This window comes from Vipera berus (genome assembly GCF_964194415.1).
Source record: "Vipera berus genome assembly, chromosome: 12".
NCBI lineage: Eukaryota > Metazoa > Chordata > Lepidosauria > Squamata > Viperidae > Vipera > Vipera berus.
Window position 1 is genome coordinate 13,997,055 of NC_138215.1, and position 22,642 is coordinate 14,019,696.

General features: G+C 44.6%; 1 protein-coding gene across 1 annotated transcript; it reads right to left on the reverse strand.

The window, feature by feature from the left end:
- Positions 1-260: 260 nt before the first annotated feature.
- WHAMM (WASP homolog associated with actin, golgi membranes and microtubules) lies at positions 261-20,776 on the reverse strand. Its single transcript, XM_081337283.1, has 10 exons — positions 19,949-20,776; positions 16,204-16,377; positions 15,014-15,164; positions 13,770-13,939; positions 12,961-13,126; positions 11,238-11,425; positions 9,829-9,915; positions 7,631-7,726; positions 5,335-5,800; positions 261-4,377 (listed from the first exon to the last, which is right to left on the reverse strand). Exons 1-10 carry the CDS (start codon positions 20,579-20,581, stop codon positions 4,079-4,081), a joined length of 2,430 nt encoding a protein of 809 aa, XP_081193409.1. The 5' UTR covers positions 20,582-20,776; the 3' UTR covers positions 261-4,078.
- Positions 20,777-22,642: the final 1,866 nt, after the last annotated feature.

Here is a 22,642-nt window from a genome sequence, read left to right on the forward strand (position 1 = left end):
CACCTATGTAATCTTTGGACTGGTCCCTAATGAAGGTAAGTCACCATGAAAAGTAGCATACGTTGAGTAGATACATTGAGCTGTACATGCCACAAGTAAAATGCTAAGAGTAAAATGACTACACAGCTGCCAATAATTCCCAAGGAGTTCAGTGATGCTTACTCTTGAGTAGATACACACAAGCACTGTATGTCTCCATCTGAGCATCCTGTTTGACAAAATACTATGCTGAGAACAACATAACACACATTACTCCAGGGTCTTCAAAGATGGAAGTTTATCACTGGCAATGTAAAAAAAAAGCACCACACTAGTATGTTTTAACCATATTGGGTCTTAAACGTGATTATTGGTGTACATTTTTTTTGTAAATTTAGAAACAAATACACATTATGAATTGGAAGAAAGTTTACAAAGATCTGAAAGGATTTTTTATCCAAGTTAAATTGGAAAGCTTTTTATTACAAGGTAAATATATATATTTCATTAGTGCCGTGTCCATGATTTTAGCATAAGGCAGAGGTAGGCAACCTTGGCTCTTTTATGACTTGTGGACTTCAACTCCCAGAATTCCTGAGCCAGCCATGTTGAGGGGAAAGGGAGAGGTTTCCAAGCTGAGCCATGCTGGCTCAGGAATTCTGGGAGTTGAAGTCCACCAGTCATAAAAGAGCCAAGGTTACCTATCCCTGAGGTAATGCTTAATTAATACACTGAAATGCCCTTAGGCAACCTTGGCTCTTTTATGACTCATGGACTTCAACTCCCAGAATTCCTGAGCCAGCCACGCTGAGGGGAAAGGGAGAGGTTTCCAAGCTGAGCCATGCTTGCTCAGGAATTCTGGGAGTTGAAGTCCACGAGTCATAAAAGAGCCAAGGTTGCCTAAGGGCATTTCAGTGTATTAATTAAGCATTACCTCAGGGATAGGTAACCTTGGCTCTTTTATGACTCGTGGACTTCAACTCCCAGAATTCCTGAGCCAGCCATGTTGAGGGGAAAGGGAGAGGTTTCCAAGCTGAGCCATGCTGGCTCAGGAATTCTGGGAGTTGAAGTCCACGAGTCATAAAAGAGCCCAGGTTGCCTACCCCTGGCATAAGATATTATGAGAGCTACAGTTGAAAACCATCTAGAGAACTAGAGATTCAGTCATCTCCTCTTGTACATTAGAATACTTGACGGATATAAACAGACATGTGTTAGAACTGTTGGAAAACGGTTAGTTTTACAATCGTTGGCTTTTGGGATGCATTAGAAATACTGCTAATTTAAAAAAAAGATTTAAGAATTCATTTTAAGCCTTCTGGTACAACTTAATACTGACATTGCAAACAGATGGTAAACAACAGATATTGGAGAGAAGTCTCGACACAATCAAGCTTGGAACATTCTGACATAGATCAAGAATATATTTCACCACATAGAAGAGATTTCGCATTTGGCACACTGGCAGGGTCACAAGAAATATTCAGAAATGCGAAATGTGGCAAAAGAGATGAGATATGCCATTTGTTCTGACGGGAAGTTGAAGTTCATTTTCGACATGGCTGAATTTAAGATTCTGGCCCTTGCAGACGAAGCATACATTAAATAATACGCTACTTCTGATCTCAGCCAATATTCCTAGTCAGTGGGATGGCGGTGAAGGTAATAAAGATGGGATTTGGCAAATGCAATAAGCCTGATGCAAATAAGACCCTATTCCAGGGGTAGGCAACCTTGGCTCTTTGCTGGCTCAGGAATTCTGGGAGTTCAAGTCCACGAGTCATAAAAGAGCCAAGGTTGCCTACCCCTGCCCTATTCCTTCATTGAGGTAGCCAAGTATAATGTGTAGACCAGGGGTCTTCAAACTTGGCCCCTTTATGACTTATGGACTTCCAACTCCCAGAATTCCTCCCAGAATGCCTGGCTGAGGGCCAAGTTTGAAGACCCCTGGGGTAGACGCTTCCAGGAGGGTTTCTGGTGTGGTGACATCACCCATCTCAGGATGCCTTGCTCTCAGCAGCTGAAGAGGATCCTAGATCCTTGAATGCACTCATTCCATACTGATGGGAAATTGATGATCTAGTTTTTTTTTGAAGAGATGAATAATCTGGCCAGTGTTGTTTTGAGAATTATTCCTACAGTTGAGTGTGTGTTTGTGTGTGTGTGTGTGTGTGTGTGTGTGTGTGTGTGTGTGTGAAGGCTTGGTGCTCTCCAAGCTTGGTTATTTTCTTGCAAACATTTCATTACCCAAACTACCGGTAAGTAACATCATCAGTGCTAGAGTAGACTAGTGCTGATGATGTCAACTAGTATGGATAATGAAACATCTGCAAGCAAACAACCAAACTCAGAGACCACCAAGGACCCCTTATTCCAACCCTGGGCTATAAATATTCTCCTTTATTGGTACAGTTGAGGTCCTCATCCACCAAATGAAACTAGCTTGTAGAGGTGAAATTATCCTGGAAAAGGGAAGCAGACTATTGATTGGTGATTCTTCATCACAGTTAATGATGGAGCTGTTCAAACAAGCAGGAGTGCCCAGCAATTGTTTGGGTTAGCAACCCCCACTTCAAGTCATAAGCTCTAACCTTCTTATATAAGTACTTTTGATATTTTTTCACAGACAAAAGTAAAAGCAGATACACATTTTGAAAGTATAGGATCATGGAAATAACCATAAAGGTCGTCTAGTCCAAATCCGTTGCTCGAAGCAAATTTCACTAGGACATTTCTGATGACCAACCAACCACTGCCTGAAGATCTCCAGTGAAGGAGGCCTGGATGACAACTCATAAAGTCTGGAAGTTCTTTGGTGTCTAATCTAAACCACCACCTTGCTGTTTTAACCACTGGTCCTGCTCTCTGGAGCAACAGAGGATAGGGCCACTCCCCTTTCTATATAACCTTCTTCAAGTGTCATGTCTCATTTGCAGCTAACCTGTTGCCATGATGGCACAGTGGTTAGAATACAGTATTGCAGGCTAATTCTGCCAAATGCCAGCAGTTCGATCCTGACCTGCTCAAGGTTGACTCAGCCTTCCACCCTTCCGAAGCTGGTAAAATGAGGACCCAGATTGTTGGGGGCAAGTTGCTGACTCTGTAAAGCACCGTGAAGGCTGTAAAGCACCGTGAAGCGGTATATAAGTGCTATTGTTAGTGCTAAACATACCCCAGTCTTTTACCTTTTTCTCATGGAGCTTTTTTTCTGGACCCCTCATCATCTTGATAGCTCTCCTCTGATCTATTATTTTTTTATGGTCTGAACTCTGTACTGAGACAAATCAGTACTTTTCTTTTTAAGGATGCATCACACTGCTGGTTCGTATTTTCCTTGTGGTCGACAAGGGCACCCGATCCCTCCCACATATATTACCAACAACTCAGGTCTCCCTGTCTTGGCCATGTTGAAAGAAGCCATTTCCATTTAAACTAAAACCCTTCTAGTCAGCAAATATTCGGTGTAACCAGGTCCATATTTTCATAGAAAAGAAAATATCCAAAGAGCTCACCTTTCACTGATCTAAGAATATGTAAAAGTTTTTTTTTTTCAAATGTGTCACGTGGCAATAATTTATCTCTGTCCCATGCACCTGAGGAGTAATTTCTGAGAATTCATTCATTCTCCTAGGACAATTTTAATGATGCTTTTGGAACAGGCTTAATCAAATGAATAGTGTTTCCATACAATAGTGTAAGTTTGGGCTGGGGCCAAGAGGGATTTTTTTTTAAATTAAATTGTCACTACCCCTGATCCCCTAAAGGGGTGCTGTGACCCCCTTGCAAAAAAGAGAAAGACAGAAAATGTGCAAACTTCAAAGCACAAAGCTCGGTGACAGTAAAGGATTTGTCCTAAATTTGCTTGACAGCTTGGAAACGTCTGACATTGATCAAGGAGCATTTCCTACACTTCTTCAGCTGCCCCAAAACTCCACAAGCGTTGCTGAGAATTCTGGGGTGCCCAATTCATGCAGGCAATAGCCAACTCGTTGGGCCACAAACCACTCTTGCCGTTTGGCATGCCTTTTCGGTTAGCTGTCTTCTCACCCAAGATTCCCTCATGAGCTTCTGAGGAGCTCTTGACCAGCCAACTGCTCTGTTAACTATTCCATTCCTCGCTGCTGCAGTCACCATTTTCATCCTCATCGGAGTCAGCTGAGACCTTCTTAATCCTCTGGATGGCTGCCTTGATGCTTTGCTCCAGTTCATTGCCGGAACCCTTCGCCACGCCTTCCTTGGGCTCTTGATTGACCTTCCGTAGTTTAACCCCTTGCCTAATGGCAGCAAAAATGCTCTCATTGAGAGAATTGCCACTGGAGGGTGCCTGTATGGGCAGATCCACTTTGCGAAGGAGGACTTCGCCACGCTTGAGGGAAGCCAAGACCTCATCCATGGTCCCTGAGGTGGAACAAGTTAAAACAATGTCATTCTTGGATGAAGAAAAAAACAACCCGAGGAGAAGGCTACCTAAGGCAGCCTTAATGTTGACTTCCAAGCCTGGTTTTTGTCAAAAACAGAGCTGCTTACTGGTCTATAATTTCCCAGAGGTAGCATTCTGTTTTATTTTACAGTCAATTATTGTGGAATAAATTTTTATTGCTTGTTTCTTTTGATATTCTATTTAGCGGGCTGGGGAATTCTGGGAGTTGAAGTCCACAAGTCTTAAAGTGGCCAAGTTTGAGGATCCCTGACTTAAGGGAACACCCTAGGCGAGAGACGCTGTGTTGCACACAAACACAGCAGCTTCAACCAAACCTTTGCATTTTATTTGCTATGCAAACGAGAGTATGTTGGATCTGCAGCTTTTCGAACTCCATTGTCCTTCAATGAGAACTCGGGCACGAATTTTTCTGATATTATGTGATAGAATATAATATCCGCTAATGTTTCTACAGGTAGTCCTCATTTTACAACAATGCATTTAGTGACCATTCAAAGTTACAACAGCATTGAAAAAAGGGACTTCTGATGATTTTCAATAAGGTTTTAATAGGTTTAATACTTATGACCATCGCCGCATCTCCACAGTCAGGTGATTTACATTCGGATGCTTGATAACTGACTCACATTTATGACGGCTGCAGTGTCCCGGGGTCACATGATCCATCTTTTGCGGCCTTCTGACAACAAAGTCAGTGTGGAAGCCAGGTTCACTTCACAACCGGGTTACTAATTTAACAACTGTAGCGATTCACTTAACAAAGGAGGCAAGAACAGTCGTAAAATGGGGCAAAACTCCTGTCTCCCTTAACTATAATTTTTGGCCTCAGTGGCCATAAGTTGAGGACTACCTGTAGTGTGTGCGTGCATGTGTGTGTGTGTGTACGGAAGAAAAAGAGCGCTCTATCCCTTTACCTGCATAATTCTTGGTTGGGCATCTGGATGCAACATCTGCTTTCTGCAAGGAAGTCTTGTCTTTAGCAGAGCCTTCGCACCCAAGAGGCCCCGGTTTATCTTGGGCGCCTGTGCTTTTGAGGCAAGCAGTCTGGACACTAGGCAGCGGTGGGGCTGGAGGAGGAAGAGGAGGAGGAGGAGGTGGGGGTGGGGGCACAGAGAGGGGTGCCCCACCCCCTTTCTTGGGAGGCTCCGGGCCATGTGGTGGCACAAAAATCTGGATCGGAACATCTCTGGAAGGCTTCCGACATGGTGCTTTGGAAGTCCTGACTTGTGCCGGATGGAGATTCCTGGATTGTTTGGCAGCTGGACCCTTCCGGATTGAACCAGCCTGGGGGGGAACTGCAGGAGGTCGTCGTGGTCCAGCCTGCTTGGAGTTGACGGGCTGAGAGCGGGAAGTCTTCAGCACAAACTCTGCAGGGCATTTCTGCAAGGTGAGAAGGTGTCAGTTTGGGGGAACTGCCCCTGACCAGCAGCCCGATTTGAAAACGGCAGGTGAGCTGGCTGCAATTAGTCCACTGTGGCTATCAAACCCTTGGACGTCTCAAACGTGCTTTTTCAAAAGGCAATTGGACTTTCTTGGTGTTTTGGGTTTTTTCCCCCTTGAAAAACGTTTCACTTCTCTTCCAAGAAGATTCCTCAGTCCATTGAGAACGGAAGAAGCTCCTGGGATGAGAAGAAAAATGTTCTTCAAGGGGAAAAAAAACAAAGGCATCCAGCTGCCTGTTGGAAAACCACCTGTGGTGCAACCATCACCTGGATGATTGAGACTCTCCATAGACAAACCCACAGACGTGTTTTCCGTATCCCATAGGTCCCTAAGAGTCGAGATGGTCTTCACGTAACATGCTCAGCCAGCTCAGTGAAAAGCCTAACAGTGTCATCTGTTTCGACATGGAAAGCTGGATGAATTGTTGACCTGGAGGAGGTTTCCCTCTGGCTTAGTATGATTCTTTCAACCCAGCCCTGTCTGTTTAGTTTATGATTTGATGTTTAAAAGCAAAGAGGGTCCAATCAGCAAGGACTTAGCTACTGTGCCCCTCCACCCACTTCTCCTTAACTCACAGTTTTGTAGCTTTTCCCAGCAGCCTCTGGCAGTTTAAAAGCAAAGAGGGTCCAATCAGCAAGGACTTAGCTACTGTGCCCCTCCACCCACTTCTCCTTAACTCACAGTTTTGTAGCTTTTCCCAGCAGCCTCTGGCAGTTTAAAAGCAAAGAGGGTCCAATCAGCAAGGACTTAGCTACTGTGCCCCTCCACCCACTTCTCCTTAACTCACAGTTTTGTAGCTTTTCCCAGCAGCCTCTGGCAGTTTAAAAGCAAAGAGGGTCCAATCAGCAAGGACTTAGCTACTGTGCCCCTCCACCCACTTCTCCTTAACATGACTGTAAACTAGGTGGAGCTTCAATCTGTTCTAGCAAGTCTCTTATTTAGAGTTATATCCAGAAGGCATGACAGCAACCCAGCAGCAACTAGAAAGACCTCATTTCCCCACCACCACCTCTGTGAAAGCAGCTCTTTGTGTCGAAAGATGAGCTTTATCGTTTTCCTGTACGTGCCACTTCCGTTGCGCTCTCATTCCAATATTCTCTTCCTAAACCACAGGGGCACAGTTGCATCAAGGTGACACGGATTAAATTCTGCGCAAAACCTATGGATGCCCTCCTTGTGGTTCCTAAATCCAGAGTTGTTATCTCATGACTGATGCTGTCCTTGCGGCTGACCAGGCCAGGCTACTAATAATCAGTCCTTGTGTCAGGACCCACCCCAAATCACGTCTTAGGAAGACAAAATTCTTGGAGTCAAGTCTATTCCAAAAAGAATCTTTACTATGACATGCTTGGTTGTAGGAAATGAGACAGGACTTAATATTATTCCATGAACTAACCCTTATATAGAGTTCCCGGTTTAACCCCCCTTAGCCCCATTTGGTCAGTCCCGCATCCTTTATCTCGTATCATCCCTCTCGTGGGAAAAAGGAACTTCATGTTTATTGCTCTCTTCCATGACACAAGCCAGATGCTAGCCCCCCCTTTTGTTTCCCCAGTTCAAAAGGCTTCTCCTTTCCTTTGAAATGCCTAATACCGGTTCAATACACATCCATTCTCTTCTCTTCGGGAGATGGCAGAATCCATGGAATAATGTTTTAAACATACATTTATGAATATGATATAAATGGATTCTGACACCTTGTTTCTATTTTCCGAAGCAAAATGTTCTGCAAGAGTGCTGAAGAACGAGATAAATTGTGATACTTGCCTCCTTGAATGATTTTAGCCTCTCCAGAGTTTTCTGCCGCTCCTCCTTTATCCAGGCTTTTTTCTTTTTCTCATCTTCTTTTCTCTTCTCTCTTTTCTGCGGGTTGAATGACAACCCTTAATGCACACATATAGAACTCTGTTTCCAGTGCAACTAAGTAGCTTCAAACATTGCAGTGTTAGATTATGGAATGGGCTCGGGGAAGGGAGAAGAGGAAAAAGGAGAGAAATTAAGGGTGTTGTGCAGTATTTCTGATCTGATATCCAAAAACCGCTCTGGAATCTGCCACACCTGAGTGCCACACCTGAAAGCAGCTGTGAAAGGCAGATGTGCAAATCTCAGGAAATGGCGTGGCTGCTTTAAGGAGTTACTGACAGATGCTATATTTGCACTCTTGCATGAAGCATTAACACACACAAAAAAAGTGATGCCCAGCCCTGGAATTTATATAGCATTAATTATGTCTACATAAATACCTCTTCCCTTCAACAGTTGATTACCTTGTTTAGATTCTCGTTTATTGGTCTGGGACCATAAATAAATGTTGTCATTATAGTTGTTGTTGTTAGGATTTCCCACGAGACCCACCCGCCCGTAAGCAATCCTAAGGTACATTTGCTTGGAGAAAACCAAAGCGCACGGCATGAAGCTTGCTTAGAAATGGACAGAAAGTAAGACTGCGCTCTCAGCTCCAAACTCCAGAAAACTGAAAGTCTGTAGCTAAGAGCAACATATAAACGGCATCACTCTAAAGAGGCAAAGAGGTCTCCTGTCCAGTTGTGTTCGACTCTAAAGTGCAGTGCACATCTCTGCTTCTTGGCTGAGGGAACCAGCGTCATCCCAAGACATTTCCATGGTCATATGAGCAGCATGACTCTATTCTGAAGTGCACAGAACGCTGTTACCTTCCCACCAAAGTGGTACCTATTTATCTACTTGCATTTAATAATAATAATAATAATAATAATAATAATAATAATAATAATAATAATAATAATAATAATAATAATAATAATAATAATAATAATAAAAAAGTTGGAAGGGACCTTGGAGGTCATCTAGTCCAACCCCCTGCTCAGGCAGGAAACCTTATACCATTTTGGACAAACGGCTGTCCGGTCTGTTCTTAAAAACCTCCAGTGTTGGAGCACCCACAACTTCTGAAGGCTTGCCTTTCCACTGGTTAATTGTTCTAACCGTCAGGAAATTCCTCCTTAGTTCTAGGTTGCTTCTCTCCTTGATTAGTTTCCATCTGTTGCTTCTTGTCCTGCCTTCGGGCGCTTTGGAGAATAGCTCGACTCCCTCCTCTTTGTGGAAGCCCCTGAGATATTGGAAGGCTGCTATCATGTCACCCCTAGTCCTTCTCTTCATTAAACTAGACTTACCCAATTCCAGCAGCTGTTCCTTGTATGTTTTAGTCTCCAGTCCCCTAATCATCTTCAAACTGCTAGGTGAGCAAGAACTGAGGCAAGGAACGGGAGCTCACCCGTCATGCGGTCGGGTCTCAAACCCTGGCTGTCAGCTCTCCAGATGAATAGCTCAGCATCTTTAACTACTGAGGCACTGCGCCAGTTTATACCCCGCATATACCAGTCTAGGGAGGCGGTGGCTCAGTGGGTTAGGACACTGAGCTTGTCGATCGGAAGGTCGGCAGTTGGGCGGGTCAAATCCCGAGTGCCGTGTAACAGAGTGAGCGCCTGTTACTCGTCCCAGCTTCTGCCAACCTAGCAGTTCGAAAGCACGTAAAAACGCAAGTAGAAAAATAGGGACCACTACGGTGGGAAGGTAACAGCGTTCCGTGCGCCTTTGGCATCTAGTCATGCCAGCCACATGACCACGGAGATGTCCTCGGACAAGCGCTGGCTCTTCGGCTTTGAAACGGAGATGAGCACTGCCCCCTAGAGTCGGAAACGACTAGCACGCATGTGCGGGGGAACCTTTACCTTTACCTTATACCAGTCTATATCAATCTATACCCCATCAAGTTGTCAGGTGCTACAGCTTCCAATGAACGGATGCCTTTCTGGTTTTGAAATAGCAGTAGCCATCCTGTATTATGAAAGCTACCTAGACTGCCTTCAAACTAAACTAAACAAAATAAAGTCTGCATTTTGTTGCTTTTTTGACACAGAGCACACTGGCCCCTATTATCCCTTGAAACAGAACGCTCTCTCTACTTTCCACTTCTCGATACATACAATCTGGATGCTGTGATGCTGTTGGAAGTAGCGTGTGGTCTCCTGTGCCTGCTGGAGCCTCAAATGCCGGCTCTCTTCACATTGGTCCTGGAGAGGAAAGAAATCAGTGTAAAAAATTCCACTGGCCGAAATCTGAAGATTCAGGCAGAAATTATTTACCATTGAATCAGAATGTCAGGTTCATAGTTTTGCAACTTTCCACTTGCCCTGAACTTTCTAAACAACAACAACAACAACAAGTCAAGCCCCCGTGCAAAGGATTACGGGAAAAAGTCATAACTTAGAATCATTTGCAAACAAAATTGTTCCAGCCCTAAGACCTGCCATCTCCAGGTAGGGTTGGAATACACCCTTGTTTGCAATTCTGGAGAGTTTCTCCCAACTGGTGATAATAAGGAGCTTGGTGGGGCAGCATCATGTTGGGGGGAAAAATTCTAATGGTCACTTCCAGGCAAGAAAAACGGATTCTCAACTGACTCTCATTAGTTAGATCTACTGCATGGGGAAAGGGGTTAGATTACGTACAGACTCTTGCTAACTGGTTGCATGTACTTTAGCCCCTGTTTATCAGCAGTAGGTTAACCCAGGGCCTCCTTGATGCCTTTGATCCTCTCTCCTGACCCAAGGGAGGCACTAATCCCCTGCCCCCACTTTGCTTAATAATTATTCCTTAATAAAAGGAATAATAGTGCAAGCAGCCATCCCCAATACCAGGCCAGCCTTCTTTTTTCATAGCTCTACAAATTCCATGCAAAAAGAATCAACGTTTCTGCCCAGATTCCCACATCCATATTTTTTAGACTGTTTTCTAATGTATGAATTATTGTCATAGTGTTTAATTTACACACTTTTTTTAGGGGGAAAAAACAACAACAACAGGAGCTACAGGGTCCGAAATCCTGGAGTTATGGATAACAGGGCTCCAAATTCATCTATCCTCAGACAGCCTGTGATCCTCCAATCTTATTGGTTGCTTTGGTTCCCGGGATCTTTCCTTCATCGCAATATGGGATGGTTATGCTAGGAGCTGTACTTCAGCAACATCTGAACTCCATATAGTTTAGAGATGTTAGGTCTAGCACAGGGGTGCCCATCCCCCGGGCCGTGGACCAGTACCAGGCCGTGGCATGCCAGAAACGGGTCCACACAAACAAGCAAAGCCCCATCCGTAGGATGCTGGCAGCACACAAGTCATGCACCCTCCGATCTGCGGAAAAACCTCTTCACGTAACTGATCCCCGGTGCCCAAAAGATTGGGGACCTCTGGTCTAGGAGATTCTGTTTTCCCAAAGTGGGAAATCCACCGCCTAAATTCTGGGTGTATTTTTTTCCAAGAAGAATCCAGAAGCATCCCAAGACTCAACAGATGTGCCACGTTTGTCCAAGGTTCCTCTTTCTGAACCAGTTACCTTTTTATTCCTGAGATACGCTCTCCTGGAGCAGATAATGCCCCGTTTTGTCTCCAGCTGCTGGGTCTTCTGCCTGAGCCGTGCCACCTCGGAAGAAGAGGCATGGCTTTCTTCCAGGGCCTGATCCATAGCTTCTAATTCCTCAGAGTTTTCACAGGTGTCATAATAGATCACTTCATCTTGGATCTCTATAGAAGGAGCAAGGATTTCGGTAAGTAAAATATGCACACGCACACACACACATCCTCTCCTGCCAGCTTTACTGCCTTGCTGGAAAACTCAAGACATTCGCTGATAGTTGTGGTCCTTTAATTCAGCTGAAGACTTGGGGCTTAGAGTAAGCAACCAGAAGTCTTTCACATACACTAATTAGTATCTAGTGCCTAATGCAGGGGTAGGCAACCTTGGCTCTTTTATGACTCGTGGACTTCTACTCCCAGAATTCCTGAGCCAGCACAGAGAATTCTGGGAGTTGAAGTCCACGAGTCATAAAAGAGGCAAGGTTGCCTAAAGGTAAAGGTAAAGGTTCCCCCACACATGCGTGCTAGTTGTTTCCAACTCTAGGGCCCGGTGCTCATCTCCATTTCAAAGCCGAAGAGCCAGCGCTTGTCCAAGGACGTCTCCGTGGTCATGTGGCCGGCATGACTAGACGCCAAAGGCGCACGGAGCGCTGTTACCTTCCCACCAGAGTGGTCCCTATTTTTCTACTTGCATTTTTACGTGCTTTCAAACTGCTAGGTTGGCAGAAGCTGGGACGAGTAACAAGCGCTCATTCTGTTACGCGGCACTCGGGATTCGACCCGCCAAACTGCTGACCTTCTGATCGACAAGCTCAGCGTCCTAACCCACTGAGCCACCACGTCCCCCGAGGTTGCCTACCCCTGGCCTAATGGATCATTAGGAGCAATGACTGATTTTCCATATGCATCCACTGTAAGTGGAGAATAGTGGCATTTGCAAAGAGCGGGCACAATGGTGATATATTTACAAAAGGGGCGGGGCTTCCGTCGTGACAGTTCATCTCTATCTTGCCTGTTTCAACATGCTGCTGGAGGAAGATTTATTTTGTTTGTTTTCCAGATTGGTATCTTCTGATTGCATTAGTAATACCTGGGGAATTATGTCTGTGGAGATTCTCAATCATCCAGGTCATGGTTGTCCCAAAGAGGCTTTTCCAAAAGCAGCTGGACTTTTGGGTGTGTGTGGGGGGGTGTTCCCTTGAAAACTTTGCATTTTGCATCCAAGAAGCTTCGTCAAGTTTTGAAGCGCTGTAGAAACTTCTTAGATGAGAAGTGAAATATTTTCAAAGAAAAAGAAAAAGAAAGTCCAGTTGCCTTATGGAAAAGCATCTTTGGGATCTGGGGAATTAGATAATGCAGTGCCTTAAGGCCGGGCTATAATTAAGAGATTGAAAAATTACAAACCTCCTTTTTTGCACTTTCTTTTCTGTGCTTTTTAAAAGAATCTTAAATTTGGAACAGTCAGATTTAAATGGTAGATTCTGTAGATAAATGTTACCTATTTTCCACTGCAATTTTCTCTGACATGTTTTTCCCCCCAAGCCTTTACCCCTCCCTCCTCCATAAATGCATTTATTGCATTGCAAAACTTGGAGAAATGCAGCAAAGGAAGAATTCTCCTGTTTTAATTGAGGGCCAACGAGAAATAGCGGGGCCGAGATTAAAATGCAAAGCATAGGCATTATCCTGTCTTCAGTCCTCACCTTTGATTTGCCTTCTCAAGGTCTCCAGCTGCGTAACCAACAACATTTCTTCATTCTTCAGTATTTCAAACTGTACCTCATACAGCTCCAACTGGGTTTCATAATACTCTAGTTCCAGTTTTTCCACCTGAGCCACGTCATTGTTCTGCTCACCGAGTGTCTCCATCTTGGGAAATTTCCAAACAAAACAGGAAACATCTTTAAGGCAACAAATATTACATGCAAAATGACACATTTGGGAGAGGGTGGTTGAGATGATAATGATGGGCAACTCTGTAGCATTCTAGAAGATGTAGAATTATCTGTATCCTAATTTTCATTCCCAATCCAGATCCAGGTATAGGATAGATGTGGCTTTGCATGCTCTCCTAGATGACACTGTTGGCACCTCGAGGGAGGTCGCACACTTTTTCTGATCCTTTTAGACTTTTTGATGGTTTTTGATATCATCAACCATGATATCTTGCTGGACTGCCTGGAGCAGGCGTCTTGGAATTCTGGGAGTTGACGTCCACAAGTCATAAAAGGGCCAAGTTTGAAGAGCCCTGGATTAATCCATCACAAATGCAATAAGGAAAATCTAAGTATAACCAAGTTCCATTGTCCCAGTTTGTTTTTTTCTAACATTTGACTTCACTGGTTGGTGTTCTGCCCATTTTCTTTTTCAGCTTCAGCGCTATTACAGTAAATGGACATGCTGTGTCAGAAAAAGCCTCTTGTCATATACTCTGAAAGCCTCTTATCACACTCTTATCAGAGTATGGATGCATATGGCAGAGGGGAACAGGAAGTGAGAGAAATATCCTTACCTGCTTTCTGATATCGACTCTTTTGTGTTTCAGGCACAATTCTCTGGCTCTCATATGCTGAAGGGTTTCTTTTGCTAGCAGATATTTTAAGTTTTCTAATCTTGGAGACACAGAGGCCCAGGCAGCTTGGCCAAATCGCTTTCGATCTTGCTCCATCTGTTTGTGCATTGCTGATGAACAGGTACGAAAGAAAAATGAAGCACAAGTAAGTCTCGGCTTGGCTAAAAAAAAGAATCTTGCACTTCCTTCTCCAGGAGAAGGAAAACATGTTTAAGGTATATAAAACGGGGAACGATATGGCCCAATAAAGTACTCTAAACAACTCTAAGAATTCGTTTTAAACATTTTGTTATGAATGGAATATACAAAAAGAGAAGGTCAAAGAACACAAGGCAGACCCAGAAAAAGATGGAAAGAAATTAACTGTGGCTGAGGCCACAAGAAGGACAAGAACCAGAACTTTGTGGAGGAGGAGGAGGAGGAGGAGGAGGAGGAGGAGGAGGAGGAGGAGGAGGAGGAGAAAGAAGAAGAAGAAGAAGAAGAAGAAGAAGAAGAAGAAGGAGGAGGAGGAGGAGGAGGAGGAGGAGGAGGAGGAGGAGGAGGAGGAGGAGGAGGAGGAGGAGGAGGAGAAGAAGAAGAAGAAGAAGAAGAAGAAGAAGAAGAAGAAGAAGAAGAAGAAGAAGAAGAAGAAGAAGAAGAAGAAGAAGAAGAAGAGCTTTGTGGAGGAGGAGGAGGAGGAGGAGGAGGAGGAGGAGGAGGAGGAGGAAGAAGAAGAAGAAGAAGAAGAAGAAGAAGAAGAAGAAGAAGAAGAAGAAGAAGAAGAAGAAGAAGAAGAAGAAGAAGAAGAAGAAGAAGAAGAAGAACTTTGTGGTGGTGGTGGAGGAGGAGGAGGAGGAGGAGGAGGAGGAAGAAGAAAAAGAAGAAGAAGAAGAAGAAGAAGAAGAAGAAGAAGAAGAAGAAGAAGAAGAAGAAGAAGAAGAAGAAGAAGAAGAAGAAGAAGAAGAAGAAATAACGAACGGAACTAGGAGTTGCTGAGGAAAGCAATTGTTACAAGTTGCTAAGGAATGGATCATCTCTCGATTTCAATATATTTAGGAGAAGGTAGCAAACAGATTCAGAAAGCCCCGATTTTCCATAGACCATACCTCGGGTTACCTGCTCTCCTACCCCTGGCCTATATTGCCACCATGGCCACCACTTTAGATTTTCTCAATGGAAGTCTGTTGTGCTCGTTGCCCTCTCACCTGCGAGTGCAGTCACAGTTTCCTTGAAGTAGCCAACTGTGATGTTTTGAATGGAGCACACGGCTTCCTCTGCCCGATCGGTCCATTCCTTGGCCTCTTTCTGCAAGGCTTCTATCCTTCTGGGGCCCAGTCGGTCCGCTTGCAAGGATTTCTGCAAGGATAGATATTTTAACATTTCTGTTCAAACTGGGGCCGATCATCAATTCCCAAAACCAAGAGGCTCCTCTTACAGTGGCACTCATCTCTTAACGCAGCTTCATTCCTCGCTATATCTTATCATCCGGGTCATGGTTGCCCCAAAGTTGCTTTTTCAAAAGACAAGTAGACTTTCTTGAGGGTTTTTTTCCCTTTGAAAACATTTCGCTTCTCATCCAAGAAGCTTCTTCAGTTCTGACTGAATGGTGAGGAACGGAAGGATTTACATTCTTTGCAGTCATCTGGTTGTTAGCACTCTGAAGGTTGGTTGTTAACTCTCTGGGAGTTGTTGAGGCCATTTGGGAGTTTACTGGTATCCTCAGAGTCAGTCAGAACTGAAGAAGCTTCTTGGACCAGAAGTGAAATATTTTCAAGGGAAAAAAACCAAGGAAGTCCCATTGCCTCTTGAAAAAAGCACCTTTGCGAGAAGCTTGAGAGAGATCTAGTCAAATTCTTGTGGTCCATAAATTGCAGCTGAACAGATTGTCCAAGAAAGCAGAAGTCATACTGTTTGAAGTGAACATGTGCAGCCCATGTGTTAGTTTTCAAGAAACAAAATTTAGTTTTCTCACACACAAATGAGCTTGTTCCCACGGGATTTTTAACTTTATCAGGAGGGTGGGTTAGCGCATGTTGGGACCTCTATAAATTAATCTCCAGGGAAAATATTGCTCAGCAAAACCCAAAGGACACAGAGTGCCTACTACCCCAAATCAAACTTGCATTTGCTGCTAATGCATTGTAAGCCCCAGTTGTTTTTTTCTGACATCTGCCCTGAATTTTTAATTTTGTCGGATGAAGAATCTCAAAAAACTCAAAAGCAGGATAGCGAGATGAAAAGATGATATCACCTTTTTGGCACTATTACCTATTGTACAAAAGAGGGAAATTCTGAAGGGATATTTTATAATATGAAAAGCTACGGTGATTGAAATCTGTACATCCTTAAGACTTGGAATAATTGTTGTTTTTTTTTTGAAAGAGTAAAAACTTACCCGAATCTCAAGTCTATATAATGTGGCCAGTTCTCTCATGTCTCGGAAAGGTAACAATAAATATTGATAGAATTCAGTTGCCACAGTGACCAGCTCCCAATAAGCTTCCTCTTCCTCCTTGTACAGCTCCATTAAATCTACCAGCTTAACAGCATCTTTGTGCTTGTGGAGAACCTACCAAGATGATAATAAAGTTTGAGAATAGAATAGAACAGAACAGAACAGAACAGAACAGAATAGACAGATTGTAGAATAGAATAGAATAGAACAGAATAGAATAGAATAGAACAGAACAGAACAGAACAGAACAGAATAGAATAGAATAGAATAGACAGATTGTAGAATAGAATAGAATAGAATAGAATAGAACAGAACAGAACAGAACAGAACAGAATAGAATAGAATAGAATAGAATAGAATAGAAAGTTCATTGTCACTTTAAATGTAAAGTAATCAGCATACATTAAAATGAAACAGTATTGCATTCAACTCTCAAAAAATACCATTATCCACATACCACACACATATATGACACAGAAAAATATCACAGTCTAGAATAGAAAAGAGCTGGAAGGGACCTTGGAGGTCTTCTAGTCCAGCCCCCTGCTCAAGCAGGAGAATTCTGGGAGTTGACGTCCACAAGACATAAAAGGGCCAAGTTTGAAGAGCCCTGGATTAATCCATCAGAAATGCAATAAGGAAAATCTAAGTATAACCAAGTTCCATTGTCCCAGAACCTATACCATCTCAGACAGGTGAACGTCTAGTTTCTTCTTAAAAATCTCCAGTGATGTAGCTCCCACGATTTCTGAAGAAAGCTGTTCCACTGGTTAATTGTCCTCACTGTCAGGAAGTTTCTCCTTAATTCCAGTGTCACAATCCATTTATATCACATTCATAAATGTATGTTTAAAACATTAATCCCCCCCCCCGGATTCTGCCATCTCCCGAGGAAGGAGGAGCGGATGTGGATTCAGGCTGCCTTAGGTTATTTCAAAGACCAAGGGAAACCTTTTGAACTGGGGGAACAAAGGGGAGGGGTAGGGAAGAAGGCATCTGGCCTGTGTCTCCATTTGAATCTGTAAAGGAAGAAGGCAATAACCATAAAGATCCGAAGTTCCCTTTTTCCCACGAAAGGGATGACACGAAGTAAATGATGGGGGGCTGACCAAATGGGGTTGAGGGAAGGGGGGTTGAACCGGGAACTCTTTATAAAGTTTCAATCTGTAAAACAATACCAGGTCCTGTCTTGTATTTCCACAACCAAACATGTCCTAGTAAAAATTCCTTTTGGACTAGAACTGACTCCAAGAGTTTTTGTTTTCCTAAGACGTGAATTTGGGTGGGTCCTGACATCCAGGTTGCTTCTCTCTTTGATCAGTTTCCAACCATTGTTTCTTGTCTTGCCCTCTGGTGCTTTGGAGAATAATTTGATGCCCTCTTCTTTGTGGCAGCTCCTCAAATATTGGAACACTGCTATCATATCTCCCCTATTTCTTCTTTTCTTTAGATTAGCCAAACTCAAGTCCCACAGCCGTTCTTCGTATGTTTTAGCCTCCAGGCCTTGGATCATCTTAGTTGCTGTTCTCTGAATTTTTTCCAAACTCTCTACATCTTTTTTGTGATACGGTGACCAAAATTGGCTGCAGTATTCCAGGTGTGGTCTCACTAGGGCTTTGTAAAGCGGTACTAACACTCCGCGTGATCTTGATTCTATGCCTCTGTTTAAGGCAACCCAGAATGGTATTCGCTTCTTTTGGTTGCTGCTGCACTAGTTTGAATGTATTGCAAGAGAGGCTGGATGCTGAGACCAGATGGCTGTTTTTGTTTTTGTTTTTAAGGAGAAGACAGTGCCAGGCTAACTTCTCACAGGCATGGAAAAATCTCATGGGGAGAAGGTACTGTAGAAGTTTAAATAAAACGATGTGCAAAGTGAAGCTTCTCCGCTCACCCCTTCCCCGAGAACATTGGCTCTTGTGTTGAAAACTGGCCAGAGACTCCAGAATAAAAGACTCTTTCGACATAAGCCAAGATGGGGTGCTGGCCAGCAAAGAGAAGGAACTGTCCACTGAAAGAACAGATGATGTTTTATGCTTTATCAGGTTCCATGTTCAAGGGCAGTGGGTCACCAGACCACGCAGTTCTACAGAAATGTCCCTGTTCAAGGAGCCTGTCAGGTTTTTAAGAAGAGACTGGACAGCCATTTGCCTGAAAAGGTATAAGGTTTCCTGCCTGAGCAGGGGGTTGGACTAGATGACCTCCAAGGTCCCTTCCAACTTTTTTTATTATTATTATTATTATTATTATTATTATTATTATTATTATTATTATTATTATTATTATTATTATCCATTTATATTTCATTTCTCACTGTGCAAATCTAAATCTCACCCCCTTTTACTGGATGCTGCCATTTTCCAAGGAGGGGAAGAGAAGGCAGGGTTGTTAAGAGCCATCTCTATCCCTTAGATGCAAAGTTTGTTTATTTAACCTGCCTGGAGGCCATCACAAAAGACCAGGGAAGAAACCCTTTGAACTACGAAGAACAAAGTAAAAGGGTGAGGGGGGGGAACTCTGGGTTGTATCTCCGACTGGAATGCGAAGGGGAGGAAGTAACAAGGTTGCAAATGTACTGATGTTTCTCTTTTCCCACGAGGGGTTTTGACACCTGAAACTTGACTGATCCGGGACTGACCAAATGGACTGAGGGGAGGGGTTTTGCTCTGCGACATTTTAAAAGTACCGACTTGCGAGACAGTTTCCAGATCCTGTCTAGAGTATCCACTGTCAACCCCATTTTAGTAAAAGTTCCTGTTGGACAACCTCGTCTCCAAGAGTTCTTCTTTCCTAAGATGTGGATTTGGGGTGGGTTCTGACAGAGCTATTCAAAACATCACCACGTCCAAACCAACCTTCTGTCAGATTGAGTTGAGGTCAGGCCGTCCCCCTAAATGGCTGCAGTCCTTCTTCTCTTCCCCCAACCCTATGCTCTCCCCACAAATCTATGGGGACGCTGAGGATGAAGAGGAATTAAAAGTCAAAAGGAATCTGATGAACAGGGAGGCTGGACTGCCCTCTTAGCTGCAGACTTTGACAAAAGTTGAAGTCCTGCGCTTTCTTTGCTTTGGCTTGTTGTCTGCTTCGTAAATGTGCTTTAAGGCTTACAGCAGTGTTTTTCAAGATTAGGAATTTTTATGATGTGCGGACATCAATGCCCACAGGCTGGGGGATTCTGGGCGTTGAAGTCCACTCCCCATAGACTTTTCTAAAGCTCAGAAACCCTGGCTTGGAGCAAAGGAAAGGGCAAACCGGCAGTACTCCAGAGGTTGCTGAACTACAACTGCTGGCATCTCTGGGGCATTACTCAGTATTCCTAAGGATGCTGGGAACTGTAGTTCAGAGGTCAGGAAGAGACTTTCCTGGACAACAGGACCCACCCATCAATCTCAGCTGGCTTAGTTTCAGCGCGGATTACTTTTTAGCCCATCTGGGTAGGGTGGGGGGGGGGTGTCTCCAAACTTGGCCGCTTTAAGACTTGTGGACTTCAACTCCCATGGCCGGCTGAGGAATTCTGGGAATTGGAAGTCCACAAGTCTTAAAGCGGCCAAGTTTGGAGACCCCTGGGGTAGGGAAACCAACCAACCAACCCGAAAGCTCCTGACTATAAGCCTCCCCCCTTTTTGAGGGGCTTTTTGACGCTTTGCCAAGTCAACCCCTCCCTCCCCTTCGCCCTTCCACGCCGTACCCCTCTCAAGGTCTCCTTGGCCGCGGTCAGCTGCCGCTTGAGGTTTTTCCTGCGGAACGCCTGCAGATGTTCAAAATACTCTTCCTCCTCCTCCTGATCGTGGGCGAAGAGCGAATCCAGGAGCGTCTTCCGTCCGCAGACTTCCAAGGCCCAGCCGAAGTAGGCTTCCAAGCGCCGGCACAGGCTCTCCAGCTCGCTCTCCCCCAAAACCGGGCAGCTGGGGAACAGCAGCGCCCAAAAGCCGCTGGGGGGGCCGGTCAGCGCAGGGGGCAGCGCGGGGAAGCAGGGCTCCAGCTGCTGGCTCAAAGCCGCCAGCTGCCGATGGACGCCCACCAAGGCCTGCGGGGAGTACAAGCCGGCCCAGCTCAGCCGCTGCTGGTCAACGGCCTCTTCTTCTTCTTCTTCCTCCTCTTCCTCCTCCTCCTCCTCTTCCTCCTCCTTCCCTCCGTCCTTCTCCGCGCCGGCTTGCTCTTGCAAAGTCCGGTTGTGACAAGTCACCGCGAACTTGCTCTCCACGGCGTTCCAAGCCACCAAGAAGCGCAGCTTGTGGGGGGGCTCGGGCCGGCCGAAAATGTCCTCCTTGATGGCCACCCAGCCTTCCAGGCTGTCCGGCTGCCCCTCCTCCAGCTCCATGGGCGGCCCCCGGGGATGCCCTTCAGCGGGGGTGGGGTGGGGTGGGGGGAGAAAAAAAAAGGAAAGGAAAGAAGGCGCTTCTTCCACCCACCGCCCCTCGCGCGCCCCGGGGGAAGGGGAGACTTCAAAGGGGTTCCCCCTCCCGCCGCGTTCTAGAACGCTCAGCAAACTTCGCTTCCCTTGGAACGAAAGGGAAAGTGTCCAGGATTGACAGCCCTGTTCGGTCGGCTTCCTCCTCTGACGCCACGCGCGCCTCTCTCGGCTCTTCATTGGCCGCCCAGCTTCGGAGAGGGTGGAGGGGGAAGCGAGCTGTGTACTGGCCGGGACGCGTGACTCCCTCGTCGGTCAACGAATCCCGAGTGGTCAGGGCAAGGCTTGGAGAGCTGCCTTTTCGGGACCACTGCCAGAGACGCCCGGCGCGGTCTCTTGTCTCTCCCACGCCCTTTTTTTTCTTTTTTTTTCTTTTTTTTTTTTTTGGCTATGATTTTAGGATTCGGTAACAAAGCCAGAAATTGTGAAGTACTGGAAAGCAGAGATTTTTCGTTCTTTGCTATCCATGAATAGAATTAGAAATAGAAATAGAAGTAGAAGTAGAAGTAGAATAGAGTAGAGTAGAGTAGAGTAGAGTAGAGTAGAGTAGAGTAGAGTAGAGTAGAGTAGAGTAGAGTAGAGTAGAGTAGAATAGAATAGAATAGAATAGAATAGAATAGAATATGAACAGACCAGACCAGAACAGAACAGAATAGAATAGAATAGAAATAGAGAAATAGAATAGAATGGGATAGAATAGAATATAGAATAGAATATAGAATGGAATGGAATGGAATGGAATGGAATGGAATGGAATGGAATGGAATAGAATAGAATAGAATAGAATAGAATAGAATAGAATAGAATAGAATAAGACCTTGGAGGTCTTCTAGTCCAGGAGACCCTTTACCATTTCGGACAAGTGACTGACTAGTCTCTTCTTGAAAATCTCCAGTGATGGAGCGCCCACGATTTCTGGAGGGAAGCTGTTCTGCTGGTTGATTGTCCTCACTGTCAGGAAGTTTCCCCTTAATTCCAAGTTGCTTCTCTCCTTGATCAGTTTCCAACCACTGTTTCTCATCCTTCCCTCGAGTGAACAACCTGGCCCCCTCTGCCTTGGGGCAGCCCTTCAGATACTGGCACACGGCTATCATGTCTCCCCTATTTCTTCTTTTCTTTAGACTAGCCAAACCTCAGCCCCCCAGCCGTTCTTTGTATGTTTCAGTCTCCAGGCCTTGGGTCATCTTAGTTGCTCTTCTTTGAATTTTTTCCAAGGTCTCAGCATCTTTTTTGTAGTATGGTGACCAAAATTGGTTGCAGAATTCCAGGTGTGGTCTCACTAGGGTTTTATAAAGCCGTACTGAAAATTGGTTCCACTGGGTCTTGGATCAGATTTGCATGAAAGGGAAAAAATATGTCCTCCAGCCATAACTGCAAGAGCAGTGCTGAATACATTGGAAATGAAACACATTGTGGTTTTAACGTGCTCATGTGTCGCAAGTACATCCCCCCCCCTTGCTGTAATAATACTCATTTTGAGTTTTGGCAATGATACCAAGCAGCTCAATTTTTCCAATGTTAGAAAGTGCAAGTTCTTCCACTAATTTACCTGTGGTCCTCTAAAGCAGGGGTCTCCAACCTTGGCAACTTTAAGACTTGTGGACTTCAACTCCCAGAGTGTCTCTTGGGATTCAAAATTTCCAGGCCACGATGTTTTCAATAGGATTTGGATGTGACATTTTCTTCCGTGACATTTAAGAGAGATTTCGTGGCAGGTGCTGATCTATCTTTACTCCCTTGCTAATAGTAGGCATGCTATTCATGTGGGGGGGGGGAGAAACACCCCTTGTCTAATGTTACAGCACTAAGTTTTCAGTTACAGAAAGATGGCAAGATCTTAAAAATCAAGTCTTGATATGGAGGAAGCGAAATGCGTCACTATCCTTTCACCATAAGAAGAAGTTATGGATCCTTAACCGAAAAGGCAAGTATTCTTTTTTAAGAACATAATTCCTCACTTTCAAAAAAGAT